The sequence below is a fragment of the Microcaecilia unicolor genome, chromosome 11, assembly GCF_901765095.1.
Source record: "Microcaecilia unicolor chromosome 11, aMicUni1.1, whole genome shotgun sequence".
Taxonomy (NCBI): Eukaryota; Metazoa; Chordata; class Amphibia; order Gymnophiona; family Siphonopidae; genus Microcaecilia; species Microcaecilia unicolor.
Window position 1 is genome coordinate 123722046 of NC_044041.1, and position 24285 is coordinate 123746330.

General features: G+C 44.5%; 1 protein-coding gene across 1 annotated transcript in view; it reads right to left on the reverse strand.

The window, feature by feature from the left end:
- Positions 1 to 11754, reverse strand: part of MAJIN (membrane anchored junction protein) — a 93475-nt gene extending 81721 nt beyond the window's left edge. The window contains exon 1 of the mRNA XM_030219961.1: positions 11654 to 11754. Coding sequence (XP_030075821.1) covers positions 11654 to 11754 — 101 coding nt within the window. The remainder of the gene's footprint in view (positions 1 to 11653) is intronic.
- Positions 11755 to 24285: the final 12531 nt, after the last annotated feature.

A 24285-nucleotide genomic window follows, 5' to 3' on the forward strand; every position in this document is an offset into this window, starting at 1 on the left:
TCGTCCCCAGCATAATGGCAGAGCCAACAGGGGCTGAGGGAGAGACGTCCTCCGGAGAGGAAATCTTCAAAGTGTCCATGGCCTGTAACAACAGGTTGGGCAAATCCTCTGGGCTAAAAAGCCGCGCTGCAGAGGGGTCATCCGCTCCATCCGAGCGGGGATCCGTCTCCTCCAAGGAATCCGCAAAGGACCGTTGGGAGACCTCAGACACGCTGCCCTCATCTACATCGGAGGAGACAAATTCCTCCAAGGCCTGGGAATCAACCCGAGGGCGTTTACCTCTGGGAACCTCAACCTCTTTACCAGACGAGGGAGCAGGGGCAGCGTTGTGCATGAGGAAGGCCTGATGCAGCAGCAAAACAAACTCGGGGGAGAAACCCCCCAGACTGTGCACTTCCGCAGCCTGGGCAACAGCCCTAGACGCACCCTCAACCGGCGCTCGCAATAGCGGGGGAGAGACATGCTGCGCATCCAAATTGGCGTCCGGCGCGAACCTCCGCGAAGGAGCCGCGCGGGAAGAACGGCTCTTAACTTTAGCCGCTTCTGTGCCGTCGCCCAAATTAAGGGCGTTCATGGCATTAATGTCTCCAACCTCAAGGGCGGCCCAAGAAGAAGCCGTCCGAGCCGCGTGGCCGGTCAAGATGGCGGAGGCGAGGAGCGGGGGATGGGCGTTTATGGCGGGAAAAACCGCCACGCCGGAGGAAGGACCGGGACATTCATCGGTCACGAAACTGTCACCCAACAAGGGCGAATCAGGCTTTAAGACCCCCGCATCCCCTCTAGAAGCGCTCAAGCGACCCGGGGAGTGACCCTTTGCGCCCTCGCCCTCCGACGCCATATGCCACGAGGAGAAGAATCGGGGAACCCCCTGCCCGCTATAAAAAGGTAAAAATTACCTGCTGTCCGCTCCGAGTTGTAACGACCTGGTGTCCCAGTGAGTAGCTGCAATAGACGCTTAAATAAACGTCGAAATAAACGCCTTTAAGGACGTTCAAAATTTTTTTTTTTTTTTTTTTTTTTTAACGAAGCCAGCGGGAGGGGGGAGAAAAGGAGGGACCTGGCACCACCAGGTTTGCACTTGCTCAAAAGAGCCCTCAACCCCAGGCACTCAACAAAACCTAAAAATTAGGCTTGGAGGCCTAGCCAGAGCTGCTGCTGTGTGTGACCACCACCTGCTGAGATAGAGAACATACTGAGGAGTTTCCGGCAGCACATGACCACATATAGGGAGGCAAAAGTTTGCTCTCTATCTCCACCTGCTGGTAGATGGACACAACCCACCAGTCTATGGATTGATCAGCTTGATGATATGGAATCAAGCTTTACTTTCGCCACATGAACTCAACCTTCCTTGGATCAAAGTTCAGATTTTCCCTGACCTTGCTAGAGAAACGCAAAGAAGAAGAAAATAATTTTTGCTGCTGGAGTTCTCCAAATTGGAGGGACTTTCCTGCTTAGGTTTCCTTGTAAATGTTGTGTTTCTTTAAATTCCACTAATTATATGTTTTTCGATGCAGGGAAATTATTAGAATTTATTTCTTCTAAAGAATAATTTTGTAGTAGTTCTTGATTGCCAGCGCTTTAATCTCGGCTGCGACATCTAGGCTCTCTCAGCTTCAATTATTATTTGGGTTAATTTATTTGAATTTACAATTTCCTAGATCTTGGATCACTTTATTGAGGACTAAATATACTAAGATAATATGCCTATCTTTCTTTGATTTAATTGTTTGTTTTCCAATATACGAATTTATGTGTAATTTCATAAATGTAATTATTAAATTCATAAATAAAAAATTAAAAAAAGAAGGGGAGGGGGAGGGAAGGAGACAAACAAGTCAAAGCACAAATTTTCATCTTCCACCAAAACCACACGGTCAGTTATGGCCGAAATCAAAACCAGGCAGAAAAAGGATTTTGGGCCAGTTTGGGCACCGGAACAGCAACAAAATTTGGTCGGCCTCTAGACTGGACTGAGTGAGTCTGTGCCTGACCCAGGCTCAGTGGAACCACAGCCACGCCTCAAAGGACTCCGGGGAAGCTTCCTCCCCTGACGTTAAGAACGGTACTGCATGGGTCGATGTCGACATCCTTTGAGGCACTGGCGCTGAGGATCTCTCCACAGGCATGGTAGGTGCCACAGGAAGAATCTGGGGCTGATCCACAGTTGGCACAAGCACACTTGATGTTTGAGCACAGTGCAACTGCAGTATCTGCACCAGCTCCTCCCTGAGCACTGCTTGGAACCGCCCATGAACCTAGCTGCTCGGAGAGTTGCGCACCAGAACCTCTACAAAAGAGGGGGAGTGCTCCTCCTGGTGCTGACGCTTCAATCATATCACCTCCCTTCTCCACTCAAACCACTGACTGCCTACATAAGTACATAAGTACATAAGTAGTGCCATACTGGGAAAGACCAAAGGTCCATCTAGCCCAGCATCCTGTCACCGACAGTGGCCAATCCAGGTCAAGGGCACCTGGCACGCTCCCCAAACGTAAAAACATTCCAGACAAGTTGTACCTAAAAATGAGGAATTTTTCCAGTCCATTTAATAGCGGTCTATGGACTTGTCCTTTAGGAATCTATCTAACCCCTTTTTAAACTCCGTCAAGCTAACCGCCCGTACCACGTTCTCCGGCAATGAATTCCAGAGTCTAATTACACGTTGGGTGAAGAAAAATTTTCTCCGATTCGTTTTAAATTTACCACACTGTAGCTTCAACTCATGCCCTCTAGTCCTAGTATTTTTGGATAGCGTGAACAGTCGCTTCACATCCACCCGATCCATTCCACTCATTATTTTATACACTTCTATCATATCTCCCCTCAGCCGTCTCTTCTCCAAGCTGAAAAGCCCTAGCCTTCTCAGCCTCTCTTCATAGGAAAGTCGTCCCATCCCCACTATCATTTTCGTCGCCCTTCGCTGTACCTTTTCCAATTCTACTATATCTTTTTTGAGATACGGAGACCAGTACTGAACACAATACTCCAGGTGCGGTCGCACCATGGAGCGATACAACGGCATTATAACATCCGCACACCTGGACTCCATACCCTTCTTAATAACACCCAACATTCTATTCGCTTTCCTAGCCGCAGCAGCACACTGAGCAGAAGGTTTCAGCGTATCATCGACGACGACACCCAGATCCCTTTCTTGATCCGTAACTCCTAACGCGGAACCTTGCAAGACGTAGCTATAATTCGGGTTCCTCTTACCCACATGCATCACTTTGCACTTGTCAACATTGAACTTCATCTGCCACTTGCACGCCCATTCTCCCAGTCTCGCAAGGTCCTCCTGTAATCGTTCACATTCCTCCTGCGACTTGACGACCCTGAATAATTTTGTGTCATCGGCGAATTTAATTACCTCACTAGTTATTCCCATCTCTAGGTCATTTATAAATACATTAAAAAGCAACGGACCCAGCACAGACCCCTGCGGGACCCCACTAACTACCCTCCTCCACTGAGAATACTGGCCACGCAATCCTACTCTCTGCTTCCTATCTTTCAACCAGTTCTTAATCCATAATAATACCCTACCTCCGATTCCATGACTCTGCAATTTCTTCAGGAGTCTTTCGTGCGGCACTTTGTCAAACGCCTTCTGAAAATCCAGATATACAATATCAACCGGCTCCCCATTGTCCACATGTTTGCTTACCCCCTCAAAAAAATGCATTAGATTGGTGAGGCAAGACTTCCCTTCACTAAATCCGTGCTGACTTTGTCTCATCAGTCCATGTTTTTGTATATGCTCTGCAATTTTATTTTTAATAATAGCCTCCACCATCTTGCCCGGCACCGACGTCAGACTCACCGGTCTATAATTTCCCGGATCTCCTCTGGAACCCTTCTTAAAAATCGGAGTAACATTGGCTACCCTCCAGTCTTCCGGTATTACACTCGATTTTAGGGACAGATTGCATATTTCTAACAGTAGCTCCGCAAGTTCATTTTTTAGTTCTATTAATACTCTGGGATGAATACCATCAGGTCCCGGTGATTTACTACTCTTCAGCTTGCTGAACTGACCCATTACATCCTCCAAGGTTACAGAGAATTTGTTTAGTTTCTCCGATTCCCCCGCTTCAAATATTCTTTCCGGCACCGGTGTCCCCCCCAAATCCTCCTCGGTGAAGACCGAAGCAAAGAATTCGTTTAATTTCTCCGCTACGGCTTTGTCCTCCTTGATCGCCCCTTTAACACCATTTTCGTCCAGCGGCCCAACCGACTCTTTGGCCGGTTTCCTGCTTTTAATGTATCTAAAAAAGTTTTTACTATGTATTTTTGCTTCCAACGCTAATTTCTTCTCAAAGTCCTTTTTTGCCCTCCTTATCTCCGCTTTGCATTTGGCTTGGCATTCCTTATGATCTATCCTGTTACTTTCAGTTGGTTCTCTTCTCCACTTTCTGAAGGATTGTTTTTTGGCTCTAATGATTTCCTTTATCTTACTGTTTAGCCACGCCGGCTGACGTTTAGTCTTTTTTCCCTTTTTTCTAATACGTGGAATATATTTGTCCTGAACCTCCAGGATGGCGTTTTTAAACAGCATCCACGCCTGATGCAAGTTTTTTACTCTGCGAGCTGCTCCTTTCAGTCTTTTTTTCACCATTTTTCTCATTTTGTCGTAATCACCTTTTCTATAGTTAAACGCTAGCGTACTTGATTTCCTAGTTTCACTTCCTTCAATGCCAATATCAAAACCGATCATATTATGATCACTGTTATCAAGCGGCCCTCGTATCGTTACCCCCTGCACTAGATCATGAGCACCACTAAGGACTAAGTCTAGTATTTTTCCTTCTCTTGTCGGCTCCTGAACTAGCTGTTCCATGAAGCTGTCCTTGATTTCATCAAGAAATCTTATGTCCCTTGCGTGTACAGATGTTACATTACCCCAGTCTATATGCGGGTAATTGAAATCCCCCATTATTATTGTGTTGCCCAGTTTGTTTGCGTCCCTGATTTCCTTTAACATTTCCGCATCCGTCTGTTCGTCCTGGCCAGGCGGACGGTAGTACACTCCTATCACTATCCTTTTCCCCTTTGCACATGGAATTTCAATCCACAGTGATTCCAAGGAGTGTTTTGCTTCCTGCAGAATTTTCAATCTATTTGATTCAAGGCTCTCGTTAATATACAATGCTACCCCTCCACCAATCCGATTCACCCTATCACTACGATATAATTTGTACCCCGGTATGACAGTGTCCCACTGGTTATCCTCCTTCCACCAGGTCTCAGAGATGCCTATTATATCTAATTTTTCATTTAGTGCAATATATTCTAACTCCCCCATCTTATTTCTTAGGCTCCTGGCATTCGCATATAGACATTTCAAACTATGTTTGTTGTTCCTAAGTACATCATGCTTAGTACTTGACAGTATTAATTGGCAATCTTTTGTCTGATTTTTATTGTTATTTAAAGATACCCGATCTACTACAATCTCTTTTGCAACCTCACTATCAGGATACTCTATCTTCCCTGTTATGGTGATATCTTTGAAAGATACCTTATCCCGAACCATGCTCTTTTGAGCGACTGTCGGCCTTCCCCCCATTTCTAGTTTAAAAGCTGCTCTATCTCCTTCTTAAACGCCGATGCCAGCAGCCTGGTCCCACTCTGGTTAAGATGGAGCCCATCCTTTCGGAATAGGCTCCCCCTTCCCCAGAATGTTGCCCAGTTCCTAACAAATCTAAAGCCCTCCTCCCTGCACCATCGTCTCATCCACGCATTGAGACTCTGGAGCTCTGCCTGTCTCTTGGGCCCTGCGCGTGGCACAGGTAGCATTTCAGAAAATGCTACCCTGGAGGATCTGGATTTCAGCTTTCTACCTAAGAGCCTAAATTTTGCTTCCAGAACCTCTCTCCCACATTTTCCTATGTCATTGGTACCCACATGTACCAAGACAGCGGACTCCTCCCCAGCACTATCTAGAATCCTATCTAGGTGACACGTGAGGTCCGCCACCTTCGCACCAGGCAGGCAAGTCACCAGGCGATCCTCACGTCCACCAGCCACCCAGCTATCTATATGCCTAATGATCGAATCACCAAGTACAACAGCTGTCCTAACCTTTCCCTCCCGGGCAACATTTGGAGATATATCCTCGGTGCGAAAGGATAATAATACATCCCCTGGTGGGCAGGTCCTGGCTACAGGAGTACTTCCTACTTCACCAGGGTGATGCTCTCCTTCTAGGAGACCTCCCTCCTCCAAGGTAGCACAGGGGCTACCTGACTGGAGGTGGGACTTCTCTACAACATCCCTGTAGGTCTCCTCTATGTACCTCTCTGTCTCCCTCAGCTCCATCAAGTCTGCTACTCTAGCCTATCTCTGCTCATATCATCTTTAAGATTCTTCTCTTGGTCTATAAATTAAGGTCTCCCGCCACCACTGCCTATCTTACTAAGCACCTCATCCCCTATACTCCCCTTTGCTAACTACATTCTGCTCACAACAACCTTCTGGTTCTCCCTTCCCCTACCCAAGTCTGCCTGTCAATTGCCTGTCACTCAGCTTTTTGCCCAGCCCCAAACTATGGAATGACCTACCATTATACATCAGGAATCAACAAATTTTGAAATCCCACCTCTTCTCTCTTTTCCTCCCAGCCACCACCTGATTGTAGATTCATTTTTCTGTTGCCTGCCTCCTGCCACTCCTCTCTCTGCCCCTCTTTCTCTTCTATACTTCTCTCCTATTTTTGTTAAATTGCTGAGCTCTTCATTTGGGCCTTTGCTCTCCTTCCCCTTTTATCTCTCCCTTTATTTCTTTTTTTTTTTACTGTTATGTAAACTGCTTAGCTGCCCATGTGAAGGTATTTTAGCAAAATATCAAAAGTTTGCAAATAAATAAATAAATATTCAGAGGATATTTCCAGAACAAGAGGGAACCATATCTGTCTCAGCCTGTAGGGTGCAATTAGGATCATAATTCCCTGATCCTGCTTGAGTTTCAGCAAAGATTTCTCTATAAGGGGTACTGGAGGATATGCATATAGAAGACCCTCCCCCCAATGCAGGAGAAAGGCATCTGACGCTAGCCTGGCATGTGATCTGAGCCTGGAGCACAACTGAGGGACTTTGTTGTTGAGGTGAGTGGCAAAAAGATCCATTGAGGGGGTGTCCCACTCTCATCAGATCTTTTGGGCTATGCCCATTTTGAGAGACCATTCCTGTGGTTGCAAAACCCTGCTCAGTCTATCTGCCAGGCATTTTTCCTTTCCTGGAAGGTAAGTGGCCTGGAGGTCCATCCTGTGAAGGAGGGCCCATTGCCACACCCCACTGCTTCCTGATACAAGGGGTAGGAACCCATACCCCTCTGCTTGTTCACATAAAACTTCTCAACCTCATTATCCGTTTGGATGAGGATAATTTGGTTTTGCAGCTGATCTATGAAAGCCTTTAGAGATTTCCAAATGGCCCTGAGCTCTAGGAAGTTGATATGTTAAGCCGTTTCCTGAGCAGACCTAGTACCTTGGGTGAGAAGCCCATCTATATAAACTCCCCATCCCATGTTGGATGCAACACCTGAGGAGGTAGAATTTGGAATGGCAGTCCCACAGTCAAATCTGACTGAACTGTCCACCAAAAAAGGGCATGAGTCAACTCTGGAGGAATCTGGATTACATCCGCTAGTTTCCCAGCTGGCGGAGACCACTGGGAAGCTAGGATCCACTGGGCCTCTCTCAAATGGAAACATGCCATGGGAGTGACATGTACTGTTGAGGCCATGTGGGCCATTAATCTCAACATTTGCTGAGATGTGACCGGCTTGCTGCTTCAGACTTGCAAGGTGCGTATCATCAAGGCCTCTGCTCTCGTTTGGGAAAAAAAAGCTTGAGCCTGTAATGTATCAAGCCGGGCTCATATGTACTCCAATCGTTGGACCAAGTGTAGGTGGGACTTCGAGTAGTTTATCATGAACCCTAGTAGCTCCAACATCCAAATGGTTAGGTGAATGGACTCTGCCACTCCTTCCTCTGACTTGCCCTTGAGCAGACAATAGGGAAACACATACACTCCCATTCTGCATAGGTACCCCGCAACTACTGTTAGATATTTTGTTAACACCCTAGGAATTGACACGAAGCGAAATGTCAGTACATGGTACTGGTATTGGTGTTTCCCTATGCAAAATCTGAGATACTTCTTGTGACTGGGAAGTATTGAAATGTGGGTGTAGGTATCCTTTAGGTCCAGAGAGTATAGCCAGTTGTTTGCCTGAATCATGGGGAGAAGGGTGTCCATGGAAACCATCCTGAACTTTCCCTTTGACCAGAGATTTATTCAGGGCCCTTAGGTCGAGAATGAGATGAAATCCCCCCATCTTCTTGGGCACAAGGAAGTACCTGGAATAGAATCCATTCCCTTCTTCCCCTGGTGGTATGGGTTTGACTACATTGGCCTGGACAAGGGCAGAGATTTCTTCCACAAGTACCTGCATGTGCTGAGAGCTGGGTGACAATGCTTTCGGTGGGCAATTTGGTGTTTTATTGCCACCAATGGAGGGATTTAACCGAGACAGACTATTTGAAGAACCCACCGGTCAGAGGTTACAAGGGGCCACCTGTGATAGCAAAAATTCAGCCTCCCCCTCACCGGAAGGCCATCCAGGGCAGTTACTTTTAGTGTGGCTATACTCTCCTGGAGCCAGTCAAAAGCTTGCCCCCTGTTTGACTGGGGCACCAGCTGGGACTCCTGAGGACAGGGTTGATGGACTCAGAGACACTGGCCCTGGGACTGTGCTGGGTAGAGCAGGAGGAAGGTGGGAACCTACGTCTTTGAGAGTAATAGGGTAACTGTCTAGAACCACTGGGAAAACCTCCAAGAGGTGGCGGGTGCAGTTGGAGGATGCTAAGATAGTGTTTGGATAGTATCTGTGTGTTTCTTGATGAGGTCAGCGACCTCCTCTTCTTTGTCTCCAAACAGGCTGTCCCCTTGGCACGGGACATCTGCTAACATCTCCTGAACTGCTGGTTCCAAGTCAGAGATACACAGCTATGAGAGTCTGCACATCCCCACACCCAAGGCAGAGAGTCTGGATGCCACATGAAAAGATTAATACATCCCTCTGGCCAGATATTTCCTACACTCCAGCGCTTTTTGACCAGCTGACGAAACTCCCCTCCATACCCCTCCCAATCTCCTTTCCTTTTGCCTGTCCTATCCTTACCTTTCCATATCCAATTCATATATTCTTAAAACCTTATTATTATTATGTTGATTACAGTTTGTAATAGTCTTCTTACAGGACTTTGTAATGCTTTTTTTTTTACTATGTAAGCCACATTGAACCTGCTGTGTGTGGGAAAGCGCAGGGTACAAATGTAATAAATAACTCAGCCCGCTAGACTGAGTATACTATAGACTGGAGATTGCAAGTACAGGCTCATATAGAGCTGGTAGGACTGGATGTGGGCATTGAGCATCGAAGCCTGAAAATTTTTCCTCCCAAACGAATCCAGAGTTTTGGCCTCCCTACCTGAGGGCACCAAGACATAAGTCCTGGAGCTCCTAGTTTGTTTGAGGGATGATTCGACAACTAGGGAGTGGTGTGGTAATTGCGCCCTCTTGAATCCAGGAGCCTTTTGGATACAATATTGCCTACCCGCCTTCTTTGGTGCCACTTGCACTGAGAGGGGATTTTCCTGGTTCCTCGTCAGTGTATCTCTAAGGATAGGGTGCAGTAGTACCATGACTCTTTCTTTAGGCAAAGACTCATAGTCCAGAACACCTCCACCCTGGGCTCTTCCTCCATTTCCAACTTAAATGGGATAGCCAAAGCCATCTCCGTGACAAATCCCATGAAAAAGAGACCCTCAGGTGGAGATTTCTATATCTCGAGGCGGGGAGGGTTTCAGAGAGAATACCATATGATTCCTCCTCCAATAATATGGGTTCTCCTCTGATTCCCATAAGCGGTCCCAATCAGACTCTTCCTTGAACTCCGAGTGGGCTGGGAGATTCTGTGTCTGCCTTGGCTCAGAGGAACCATGTCCTCTCCCCAAGGAATGCCGAAGTACCGTCCTAGCCTCCTCCAGGGAAGCTTCCTTCCCAGAGGTCATGAGCGGCACTGTATGCAACAAGGTCAACACCCTTCGAGGTGCCAGTGCCAAAGATGTCTGCACATAGGAGCCTGAGAGAGAAGCTGGAGTTGATCCGCTGTTGGCGCAAGCGCCATCGATGCCTGAGTGATCTGTTACTGCAGCACGTGCACCAGCTCCAGCATGGCTCAGAACCACTCATCGAAGGCATCGGCAAAGATGGGGGAGCTGGTAAGGTGGCAGCCTGAAGTGTCGGTGTCGAACTGGAAACGGGGACCTGGTTGATTTGAGGCTTGCGCATTTGCACCTCTTCCAAAGAGGGGGAGCACTGCTTTCAGTGAACCACTTCTTGGTTATCAGGGATACCAATGCTGCAGTGCTCCTGGCACCATGCGTCAAAGAGAACCAATGCTTGTGCTTCTTGGGCTTCCCTTGATGCTCAGCATCGCGGTCCTTCAGTGCCTACGAGGAAGAATTTGAATCAGTATATGTCCTCAGTGTCGGGTCTGATGCTGACCAGTCCTGGGGCTGACTTTTAGCATTCGATGTTGAGACAGGTGAAGACCTTCTTGATGCTGGTGCATTCCTAGTGGATGTAGAAGCTTTCGAAGATATCAAGGTCAATGCTTCAGTGTCAATGCACTGGTCTTGGAGGAGCCAAAAGGTTTCTCCTGTTGGGCCTGCTTCATGTCCTCAGCTGAATATTTAAACAGAAAGAACAGGAGTTAGGCTCATGGTTAGGCCCAAGGCACATGATGCACCATGAGGCCAGTCGATTACTGAAATCACCCGATTACATTGGCCGCACCTCAATAAAAGGATTGCAGCCAAATTAAACTGCTCAATTTTGAACAAAAAAAAAAATAGGGGCAGTGTTCAATTGAGATCGGGGCTCTGGCCTAAAAATGGGCATAGCCAGTCACCAAAAGTAAAGGAAACTTAAAGTGCCGAAAAACTACAAAAATAAAAGGCAAATCTGAAATGAAGGAAAATAAGAGGAAAAATAATTAACTAAAATGAAAAAGAGCCACACAGGAAGGCGATACAACAGTAGAAAAATATGTGCTGTGAACAGAAGACAGTGACACGTCCTTTCAGCTCCACAGAAAAATGAAGACTGAGGGACTCTAGCTCACGTGTCGGGCAGGAAGGTACCAGCTCTTGCATGGTGGGATGCTGCTAAAATTTTCTACAACTCACTAGTCAGCGTCCACACTGGGCTCTATTGGATGACGTCACCTTTAGGTGAGAATACAACAGCCTGCTTGTCCTCGGAGAAAATAAAGATTATGAATAAAAGAATTGCAAAAGGGAGAAAAATACCTGCACAGGAAGGCACTGCAATATGAGAGAGGAGAATACAAATAAGTGTCCTCCCTACTCCAAGGAAAGATAAAGACTGAGGGACCAGCGCAGCTGCGGTGGGATGCTGCTAAAAATTTCTACTATCATCTCTCTAGTCAGCATCCGCACCGGGCTCTGTCAGATCATGTCACTCAGATGTGAGAATACAACTGGACTGCTTATCCTCAGAGAAGCCTTCAGCCTATACAGACTAGATTGACATATTACTGGGATATGCTGGTACTTACTGTGAGATGTTGCCATATTTGATTTTAAACTTGTACACACTTGTCCCTGCATGGAGAATCCTAGTTTCAGATAGCGGGTAAGTGAAAGGCTTGAACGGCATCTCTTTGTGGTGGACTAATCTAGGAAGAACAATAATCAAGAAAAATAAATAAATAAAACACAGAGAAATAGAAGGGGGGAATGAACATCCCTTATTCCCCCATAGGAACATTTGATGTGATAATGTGTTGGATTTAGGGACATCAAATGCCAGAGCCAATCCAGGTTTTACCTTATTTGCACACAAGGAAATGCAATTTTCTTTTGAGTTGTAAGTGTAAAAATCACTTGTTCAAGAAATCATTAAGAGAGCAGCTTTTATAATTATCATGGGACTTGCAGGCCCATTGGTACAAGCAATTTATCAAAATCCCCTACAAAGTTTCCCTTTGAAAATGTGTGGACTGTCAGCAAAGCAGCAGGTGAAAAATTTGATGCCATAACTCACATGTGGGTCCAAGTGGATTTACATTCCAAGAGTCACTCTGTTCTCTGCAGCACTTCCTCTCCTGTTCCTTGCAAATACTGTTCATTGCCACAGAGATAAAAGAGTGAAAGGATGGAGTGACAGTCATAGAAGCTGCTCTTCTTTGTCCAGACTGGGCTGTAAATTCTGTACTGGCTACTGGCAGACAGATGAGGATGAGGGCGACAGCCACCTTTCAGGGTTTGGCAATCTGAAAAAGGCGGTGGCAGGGAAGGGGGAAGGAGAAAGAGAAGAACTGAATATTAAAAGTAGATGAAGAGAGGAGTATGTACAGGGCCAGAATAAGGGGGTAGGGGCACAAAGGGCAGCTAGCTGCCCTTGTCCCCACAGCTCCAGGGGGCCCTGCGGTCCAGGCATCCTTTCCCCTTCTCCCCATCACAGTCCGTCTCCTCCTCCCTTCCCGATCTTCTATAAATATTAGCCCTTCTCAGAGGGGCCCCAGCATGGGCTATGACATCAATTCACGCATTGGGAACCGCCAGGACCTACTCGTAGTCACTCCCAACACCTCTCCATTGTAAGATAAGTGATATGCTTAACAACAGAACACAGTAATAACTCTGATGAATATGCTACACGGGACAGTTGATGTGATCTACATTTAGGTAGAGTTGGATCATGAGAGATTACAGCTGGTATTAAATAGGGAAGAGGTAGGGGTGCTATGATGTAAAAACGGGTATTACAGAGCAGTTGGCTCTGTGAGTTGGTTCAGCAGAACATACCCAACCACTGAGCACTATTAGCATATATATAAAAAGAAAAAAAATACAGCACTTTCACGCAGTTTATTACGTTTTTAAGTAATAATTTGGAGGGTTTTTTGTAGAAATTGAGTTAAAATTTAATGCCAAGAAGTGTAGAATGATGCACTTGGGGTGCAGAAACCCAAAAGAAGGATACCGAATAGGAGGGGAGAGATTAGTAAGCTCGACTCAGGAGAGAGACCTTGGGGTGTTGGTGTCTGAGGATCTAAAAGTGAAGAAACAATGCAACGCCTTGACTGCTGTGGCCAGAAGGATGCTAGGCTGCATAGAGAGGGGCATAAACAGCAGAAGAAAGGAGGTGTTGATGCCCCTCTACAAGTCGTTGGTGAGGCCCCACTTGAAATATTGTGTTCAGTTTTGGAGGCCGTATCTTGCTAAAGATGTAAAAAGACTGGAAGCGGTGCAAAGAAAAGCTACAAAAATGGTATGGGATTTGCGATGCAAACCGTATGAGGAGACTTACTGACCTGAACATGTATACCTTAGAAGGAGAAACAGGGGTGACATGATACAGACATTCAAATATTTGAAATGTATTAATCCGCAAATGAACCTTTTTCGGAGACAGGAAGGCGGTAGAACTAGAGGACATGAATTGAGGTTGAAGGGGGGTAGACTCAGGACTAATGTCAGGAAGTATTTTTTCATGGAGAGGGTGGTGGATATGTGGAATGCCCTCCCGCGGGAGGTGGTGGAGATGAAAACGGTAATGGAATTCAAACATGAGTGGAATAAACACAAAGGAATCATGTTTAGAAGGAATGGTTCTGCGGAATCTTAGCGGAGATTGGGTGGTGACGCCGGTAATTGGGAAACAAAATGGGAGCTGGGCAGATTTCTACCGTCTATGCCCTGATTGTGACTGAATAGATAGGGATGGGCTGGAGTGTAAATTTTAAGGGGCTTCGATGTTAGTTTCAGAACTTAGTAAAAGAACTGTGCTGGACAGACTTCTACGGTCTGTGCCCTGAGAAAGGCAAGTAAAAATTAAACTCAGGTATACAAATAAAATATCACATACCATGTACATGAGTTTATCTTGTTGGGCAGACTGGATGGACCGTACAGGTCTTTATCTGTCGTCATTTACTATGGATCAGAAGCCCCTCCTTAATTTCTGTCCTGGGCCCCACCATGTCTAAAATTGGCCGTGAATGTTTAAGTGCTGTGGGGAAGGTAGGATGAAAAGAGAGAGTGAATGTTGGGGAGTGATGAAGAACGGGTGAATACTGGCTTGCAGGGAAGCATAGGAAGAGGAACCTAATAGAACTGAATGCTGGATAAACACAGAGTAAATATGGAGAGATTGATAAGGTAAGGAGTGGAGTAATGCAGACAAACCACAGATGTGGCAAGAACACCAGAATACCACGGGAAGCACAAAGCAGGAAAACAGGAGTGGGAAATGGATCAAGGCTCTTCCAACAAAGACCAAGAAGCACCCAATATGAAAATAAAGCTTTTATTTGTGATTCTTAATGATGCCTTGACATGACACTGTGTTTTGGCACCCACATCTCATGTTGTATTGTAGAAATAATAAGTCTGATCAACAGCATTTCCTGGCAGTGTAAATTGATTAGATTGCTACTTCTCAAATGGTCTGTTTTACGACCTCTTTTAGTGGTTCAGTTTTCGAAGACCGTCACAGGCTGCTGCAGTAGGAATTGAACCTTGTTCCCCTGGTTCTTAGGCTGCTGCACTGACCATGAGGCAACTCCTCCCCTCCACTCCTGTGGATACTACCTGGCCCCATCCTACCATTTGCCTATTCTAGCGATCCACCTTTACAAGAAGGGAAAATAAGCAGACTAGTTGTCCTTGTTGTGCTGACATATTGCGTCTGTACAAAATAATTTGGCAAAGAGGTCGCAATAAGAAGAAATTAGTTCTTCATAATTTGCCCCTCTAGTGTACTGCGTAGCCATAGAACAGTCAGTATTTTGAGAATGACAAAGTAATAAGGATCATACTAACAGTTCAGGGCAAGTGTCATAATCATATATTACAAGCACCAATGAGGCACCACTAATGTCGACAGGGTCATAAAACTGCAACTGTACTCGAAGCTAGTCTAGTCTCCTAATATAAGGACACGAAATTGAAACAGAAAGCATTGACGTGTACTGTCAGACACCTCTGTGACTGAAGCAGGTGTTATAATCTGTGCTTTTTTTTTCCACCGATACCTTCCCCCCGCGCATGTTTTACCTTCCGTTGCAGCGACGTCAGTGAGGAAGAAGACACAGCAGTGCGCACGCGCCTCCGGCTCCAGCTTCTCCCTTTCCCGCTTCAAGCAGTGTCCCGCCCTCGCGACCATGATGCATTTCCTGTTTCCGCGAGGGCGGAACACTGTGTGAAGAGGGAAGGGAGAAGCTGGAGGCGAGCCTGCAGTGCCTTCTTCTTTACTGACGTCGCTGCCACGTAGAGTAAAAGGGTTAAACGCTTGGGGGGGGGGGGGCAGGAAAAATGTACCAACTCTGATTCCAGCTTGAAAAAAAAACTTACATGTGGTAAATTTCACTTTATATTTATATATGTTTTTTTGCTGAGGTTCCTTGTTCAAATAAATATATTTTGTGGTCTGTTAGTCTTAATTTTGTACCTAAAGAAATATCCTATGTTTCTGTAATTAATCAAATTTCGCTCAGATTTACTATACATAGTAGTAGGAGGCTAAATTAGAGTCGGACAGCAGAAAAATAGAGATTAGGGGTGGGTGGGTTCTTTGAGGAAATGAGATGGAGGCTTGTGTGGGAGAGTTTAGTTGGGGGGGGGGTGGTTCTATAGACAAGTGTTTGGATTGGTGAAATGGGGGGGGGGGTCCTAGAATAAGAATTTTGAGTGGAAGGTGGGGTTAGGGAATAGTTTTGAATGATAATTTGTTTGGGAGAGGGGGATCATTGAGTAGGATGGTTAATTGGATATTAGGGTATGAAGAGGGTTAATGGGAAGAGGCTTGTATGGGTGAATAATTTGGGGAGTGTGGTGTGGAGGTAGGATTAGTGGTTAGGAGTGGATTTTTAGTCTCCAGGGAAGATACTGCTAATATTGTGTAGTCTTCTTTGGGCTAGCAGCAGTCTGAGTCTTCACAAAATTTCTAGCAATAGCAGCAGCACATCTTTGCAAAAAAGAGTATTTGTCTTCCCATATCTGGAAGATTGGCATATAGCGGGCAGTGTGAAATAGGAAGCACCTGCATCTCTGGCAACCAGAGTCTAGTGAAGGAGTAACCTAACATTTAGAGTAGTGGACTGAGACCCAGAGAAGCCTACTTCGGCTCCTTTTGGACTTGAGCCAGTCACCTAACCCCAATATCTATCCAAATGCTCCAGACCCCCTCCTAATCCCCATCTAAAGGTACCACTGCTAGGAGTCGGCAGCCAACATTTTGAACCTGGAGCCAGAACATGCAGGAGCGAAGGGGGACCACTTCTGCCCAGGCCCACTAGCATACCATTGATAGCCTCTGAGTAAGTCCTTGGGACTCCAGGGAGTGGGGGAGAGGATCAGCTGGGGCTCTGGAGTGGATTTTGATTGGGGGCCCTGTCCAGGTGGATAAGTGGTTGGGAACATTTCGAGGGGGGGTAGTATGATCAGGGAGGGATTTGGCAATCTGCATCATTGTGGCAGGGAGTTTAAAATTTCTGGTGCATTACATGCAGTACCTGATAGCATGAATGCTCCTGTACTGTCTGGTACTGTGTGAGGCAGATGTAGGTGTACTGCTATGGATTTACAGCCTGTCTCACTAACACAGACTACTCAATAATTACTGTGGATTCTTTTGGATTCATATTAGGTAAATGAGACCTTTATTAGAGGTGCTAAAATCTACAATGATTAAGATATATATACAATGATTAAATCATTTAACTAAAAGAAAGCTATAAGACAGATATATACATGTTATACATACAACATCATTGATCAGGAATTTCAGGCCCTTATCTCATCAGCTGGGAGGCCCGTTGCAGCGAAAGCCCGAAGTCTCTTTATGATCAGGAACAAGTCCTCTGCGTGATACGTCTACCCACAGATGAGCCTCAAAACTCTGCTTCAACAAGCCCCCCTTTTTATAAGGCTTAGAACTCATATTCAGAGCTAAGGAAAATTACAGAATGCTTCTCTGTTTAGGTAAACAAGCCATGCTGTGGGAACGTGGTCACATGTTTTCCAAGCCGACAGGCTGAACTCCGAAGACAAGCACCATCCTCCTCTTCACATACCAAATTAATTAGAGCTGTGTCTTATCTTCTGCATGCCAACTTATTTTCACACAATCAAAGTTAAACAATCATTTTTAAACAGAATTACTTCTAATCAACAATACAGACCCCGAGTGCACTGGTCAGTCAAGACAGAGTTGAAAAACAAACTTTAAAATTCACTTTTATTACAGTAGGGCACACTCCCTACATTTACCACACAGCCTTTACTATACTTTAACTACGTCATTTAAGGTATGGTAAGTGCAAAACCTAATTGCAGTTTAGTAAACATGCTCCTTAGGTTGTAAGCTCTCTGAGGACAGGAAAAATAGCTACGGTACCTGAATGTAACTTGCCTTGTGCTACTTCTAAAAAGCATGAGCTAAATCCAAAATCCCTTCCAGAATTCACAATGTGCACACTCCAAACATTAGGGAGATCATTTTCATTGAATTTGGCCATTTTGTGATGTCCATCTGCCGAAAACGTCCAAATCATGATTTTCGAAAGGCAGAATTTGGTCGTTTTACACTGCAGTTCGTCCAAATAAAGGGGGCATGTTGGAGGTGTGTTTTGGGTGGGACTAGGTGGACCCAAAATTAAGAATGTCTTTTAGCAATAATGGAAAAAGAAATGTCCAAGTCGAAAAAGGACATTTTTATCTAGATCGGTTCCAGTCATTTCCAGGATATAAAAAGGTGCCCTTATGGAGCAGCTGACCACTGGAGGGATGAAGGCATGACTCCTCCATCTCCCACTGGTTACTGACACCCTCCCATCCCCCTAAAAAGTGACAGTGGATATCAGGCTCTATGACAACTTCAGTATAAATAATCACAAACTAAAAATTAGAAATATGGAGACAAAAATTAAACTGAACCCAGAAGCTACACTCTGCATACAATTCATAGAAACAGTGACACTTCCCCTATACTGTGCCAAATATAAAAATAGCAGTTGTAAATTTCAAAGTCATTACATTATAAATTAACAAATAAAGGGACTAAGGGGCTCATTTTCAAAGCATTTAGACTTACATGGTTACTTACTATGCAGTGGCCGCATTGGAGCCGACGCTGTGGGTGCTTGAGCACCCGCAATATTAAGAAAATTCCTTGGATGTGTTCAGGGAAGGGTTATTTCCATTGGACTTAGCACCCCCAATAATTTTGAAAAGTTGGCTCCTAGTGGCGTACCAATGGCATGGTGGTAGGGGCGGTCTGCCCCGGGTGCAAGCTGCACAGAGGTGCAGGGAGCAGCCGTGCAGCTGTTGGCTCCGCCGGTTCCCTGCTCCCTCTGACGTTACTTCTTGTTCCAGGGCAGGGAACCGGCAGAGCCAACAACCGTGCGACTGCTCCCTGAACCCCCAGGAGGTAAGAGCGATGCGCTTACGGGAGTGAAGGTGATGCACCGGGGGGGGGGGATGTCGTGAAGAGGGTGATGCGCCAGGGGGGTGCAGCGGCGATTCACCCTGGGTGGCAGCCAACCTAGGAACACCATTGTTACTATGTAACTTTGTAAGTCTGCTTTGAAAATACACGTCAGTATACATTTTCAACTATATTTCAGAGGCCAAACCCATCTCCCCATGGCCGGGCCTTATTCAGCTTTTAGGATATACTGTTTTGACCTGAGGAAAGATGTGTTGGCCTCTGAAAGCTAGCATCACTTTATTTTCCAATTTTTGTTTTATTTTTGTTTAACCTTTAGGGTAGACTAACACAGCAACTGCTTTACTTTATCTTAAATTAATAAATACAATTATTTTTTTTTTTGTACTTTTGTTGTCTAACCATTTCATTTTGCTAATTTGTTGACCCATTCTTTGGTTTCTACTTCCTTTGTCTTCTTTTGACAGGGTTACCTGTAAATTGTGTATTTTTCTCTCTGTCTCTCCTCCTATCTTCACTTCCTCCACTACATCCATCTCCAGGATCTTTTCATTTCAGCTTTCTTCCATTTATTTTTCTGCAAATTTTTTTCAGTCATTCTTACTATCCATTTCCCTCTTTTTACTGCATCTGCCTACAGCTTTCCTTCGCTCTCCCATTCCCCTTCCTGTTTTTTCACTAAATCTATGCTCTCCTCCTTCCATCCACCATCTCTTTTCTCCCCTCTCCTAACCACCTTTAGTATCTTCTATTTCTCCCCAACAGCTCCTCTCCCCCCTCATCCAGTGTCTTCTCCTTCTCTCTCTCCCCTTCCATCCAGCATCCGCTCTTGGTCTCCCCACCTCAGTCTCTTCCCTTGTCCATCCAGCATCTGCCCTTTTTCATTCTCTCTTCCTTCCAGCCAGCATCTCTCCCCCCACCCCCCATCCTTCCAGCAAGTTTCTTCTCTCTTCTACCCAGACCCTGGCACCACAAACATGGGGCTAGCAGTGGTAATTAAAAGGCATGGTGCTGCAGTCTCAATGCACATGGTTGCCAGCTCTACCAGTCCTGCCCCGTGTGGAACAGGAAGCTACATCAAAGGGGGCAGGACCAGAACAGCCGATAGCCATTCACATGGTGGCTGCAGCCCTACTTGTATTTTCTGTTTGCCACTGCTGCTGCTGCTGCTGCTGCTGCTGGTCCTGAGAAGTAGGAACAGCAGAGGAGGTGAGAGTAGGAGGGAGGTGGTGGACATGGTTGAGGCTGCCTGGAGCCTATGTCTGTGGGGTCAGTTGCTGGTTTTAAGGCTCTGCTTCACACTCGCAGAGTGTCTCCCTGGTTTGACCAATCCCATCTCTAAAGAGACACTGTAGAAAGCTTGAAAGGCACTAGTCCAAAAGTAAATCAGATATTAATAGACTGCTTTGGAGAAGAGCTGTCAGGGATTACAAAGATAAAATTTGGGAGGCTAAGATGGGAAATTTCACTGAACAGATTGGGGGCATTCATTTAAATATCCACAAACTCTCTCAGTTGGTACACAGAGTCTTTTCTACCAAAGAGGTCACAGTTACTAATGTGATTACACCTACAGTGCAACAGCTGGCTTCCCACTTTGAATTGAAAATAGCAATTATTAGGAGGGCAGTTCTCCAGCCTCCTAATGGCAACAATGCCATTCTTCCTATGTCACAGGCTGATCATTGGGCTGGTATCCCTGCTGATAGACTTTGGCCATCTTTTCAGTTGCCCTCTTCTGATAGTTAAATTCTTCCTTTCAAACTATTCCTTGTCCCATTGTATCCCTGATGCCTGTCCAAGTAATCTTCTGTGGAATTCCCCTATTTTATTCGTTGAACTTCTCAAGGAACATATATCTTTCTTGTTTTCTCAAGGCCTTTTCCCAGTTTCTATAATTGTAATCCCTATTCCTAAAATTTCCTCAGGCTCATTGAATGACATTGCTAACTTCAGTTGCTTCCATTCCCTTATTGGTCAAGGTGATGGAAGGAATTGTAGCAGCCCAGCTCGCTGACTACCTTTCCAGCTTTTGTCTCCTTCACTTGTCCCAGTCTGGCTTCAGGCCGTGCTATAGTACTAAGACTGTTTTAACCACTTTAGTTTCTGCCTTCAGGGAAAACATTTGTTTAGGCAACAAGGTCCTGGTTCACATGTCAAGTGCCTTTGATGTGGTGGATCATGATCTTTTGTTATTTATTTATTGGGATTTATTAACCACCTTTATTAAGAAATTCACCCAAGGTGGTTAAATTTACTAGACCAATTTGGGATTTGTGAGGAAGTCTTGCCCTGGTTTCAGGGCTTCCTGAAGTCTAGGTCTTACAGAGTAAAAATGTCGGGCGCATTATCATCGCCTTGGTCTCCAAATTGTGGTACACTGCAAGGCTCACCCCTATCACCAATATTATTTAATGTCATGATGGCTCCACTGGGGGGGGGGACTTGAGTCAATAGGACTCCATCCTTTTATCTGTGTGGATGATGTCACTATTTACATCCCTTTTCAAGGTGACATCCAGGGAATTCTATATAGGATTAAAATTGGCCTTGATTTAATGGAATCCTGGGCCTCTGAATTGAGGCTAAAATTAAATCGGGAAAAGACTAAAGTTTTGGTAATAACTAATCTGTTTGACCATGATTCCTTCAGCAATTTTAGCATTAACTGTATTTCTTATCCTTTGGAGTCCACTCTAAAAATTTTAGGGGTTGTTGTTGATCCACCCTTAACCTTTGAATCTCAGGTGTCCTTGGTGGTTAAATCTTTTAAATTACTATGGAAGCTGAAGCATATTAGGCTCTTTTTTTCAATTCACATTTTCAGATTACTTGTCCAATCTCTTGTCTTGAACCAATTTGATTATTGTAATTCTATCTATGCAGGGTGTAAAGAATGTATCTTAAGGAAACTGCGAACTGCCTAGAATACTGTGGCTAGACTTGTCATGCATATACCATGCTTTGAGAGAGCTACTCCTTTGCTGAAACATTTGTATTGGCTTCCCATTAGGGCCAGGATTCTATTCAAAGTCTGTGCTCTCATATTTCAGATTTTATATGGTATTGCCCCTGACTCTATGTTGCCCCTTGTTACTTTGCCTTCTCGCAATTCAATCTTTGGTGCAAGAGACTACCTGGTCTTCATTTTCCTACCTGTAAGAAAGTAGTTTATGTTTCAATATTTTTTATTGATGATCAACAAGCTAAACAAACCGCTACATGTCTCCCCTAACAATTTAAAGAACTAACCATGGTTATACATCGGGATATAAATGTAAGAAAGTAGTTTATAAATCTATATATGCAGCTACCTTTTCATACCAAGGTACTAGATGGTGAAATTCCTTGCCAAAAAATATAAGATCCCAACATAATTACTTGTTTCTTTGTAAGTTTTAAAATCTTTCATTTTCAAAACATTTCTGTCAGTTGGTCCTGGTACCTAATCTCTCCCTTCCATTCTCCCCATTATGCTGTATTGAATTCTTTATATATTTACGATTCTTTCCTTATTGATAAGTGTGGGTTTATGTATTTTGTTTCATATTTTGTAATGACTTCTTTTTAGCTTGTTAGCCACATTGAACTTGAAATTTTGTAGGAAAATGTGGGGTATAAATGTCATAAATAAATAAATAAATATTAAGAAGAAAGAACATCTGGAATCCAATGAAGGATATTTATGGTCACTTCTATTTCCCAGACAAGAAAAACAACCTAGCAGACAGTCTGACACTCTACTGAGAAAATGGAAAACTCCCAGTGTGGACTTATTTGCAGCAATTCAAAATAGAAAGTTGCCCAAATTTTGTTCTAGGTGCCATCTCCTGACAGTGTAACCTCACATGCCTTTCAGTACAATGGGGAATGGATTTCCTTTATGCCTAACTCCCAATTCCTCTTATTTCACAAGGAATAAAAGGAAAGTAAACAAGGAACATAAACAAAAACAAGAGAAACAGGAAATCTATATGGTTCTCCTAACAGATGGATGAAAAAATAAGGGCAAAAGAGGCTTCATTGAAGAATATAGAAGAACGGAACAGGAGGATCATGGAAGAGATTACCAGCTTAAACTCAAAGAAGCTAAGAGGGAAATATGGCAAGCGAAAGTACAGGCAGAAGAAAAACTGGCTCAAGATGTAAAGAGAGATGACAAGACCTATTTCAGATATATTGGGTAATTAATAGAAATAAAATAAAACATGGAAAAGAAAATAAGATGATACCTTTTTTATTGGACATAACTTAATACATTTCTTGATTAGCTTTCGAAGGTTGCCCTTCTTCGTCAGATCAGAAATAAGCAAATGTTGGTAGATGACAGTATATATAAGTGAAACATCAAAGCATTCCAGTGACAGTCTAACAGGATGGGGGTGGATAGGTGAGAGACAGGAAGAGGAACAGGGGGATATGCATGGAGACAGGAGGGTGACAAAGCAGTACAATTTTATGGTTTATAATGTGCTAGAAAACCCAGATCTTTGTTAAGTCCTGTCTGGTGAGTGTCAAAATATTTAATCATTCTGACTTCAAAGGTCTTACATTCCTGTATTGTTTTAACATTTGCTTATTTCCGATCTGACGAAGAAGGGCAACCTTCAAAAGCTAATCAAGAAATGTATTAAGTTATGTCCAATAAAAAAGGTATCATCTTATTTTCTTTTCCATGTTTTATTTTATTTTGTTTTATTTCTATTGATTACCTTTAAAAGTGGACTAACACTGCTACCACACCTCTCTATTCAAGATATATTGAGGAAAGGAGAAAAGATAGGAATGGAATTGTAAGACTGAAAGATGCTGAGAATAGCTATGTGGAGAGTGATGAGGATAAAGCGAATGTGCTAAACAAATACTTCTGTATTCATAGAAGAAAATCCTGGAGAAGAACCGCAGTTGGCTGCCAAGGGTATATCTGGGAATGGAGTAGATATGCTGTTCACGGAAGAAAGCGTTTATAAACAGCTTGAAACTCAGGTAGTGGGCAAAGCTATGGGGCCAGATGGGATACATCCTAGGATACTGAGGGAGCTCAGAGAAATCCTGCCGGGTCCTCTTAAGAATTTATTTAATAGATCTTTAGAGATGGGAGAAGTTCTTCAGGACTGGAGACGAGCTAGTATGGTCCCTCTTCACAAAAGGGAAGAAGTGGGAAACTACAGGCCATTAAGCCTCACGTCAGTGGTAGGAAAAATAATGCTGCTGAAGAAAGGGATAGTTAACTTTCTAGAAGCTAGCGGGTTACAGGATCCGAGGCAACATGGCTTTACCAAAGGAAACTCTTGCCAAATGAATCTGATTGACTTCTTTGACTTGGTGACCAAAGAACTGGCTAAAGGACATGAACTACATGTAATCTACTTGGATTTTAGCAAGGCCTTTGATACAGTCCTTCACAGAAGACTCATGAATAAGCCATGAGGTCTGAACTTAGGACCCAAATTGGTAAAATGAATTGGAAACTGGTTGACCAACAGGCGACTGTGGGTGGTGGTAAATGGAACTCGCTTGGAGGAAAGTAAAATGAGCAGTGGAGTGCCTCAAGGGTCGGTGCTAGAGCCAATTCTTTTTAATATATTTGTGAGAGACATTGCTGGAGGGTTAAAAGGAAAAGTTTGCCTTTTTGCGGATGACACGAAGATAGCCAATAGAGTGGATACCTTGGAGGGTGTAGAAACCATGAGAAGGGATCTCCAAACGTTGGAAGAATGGCCAAGGGTCTGGAAG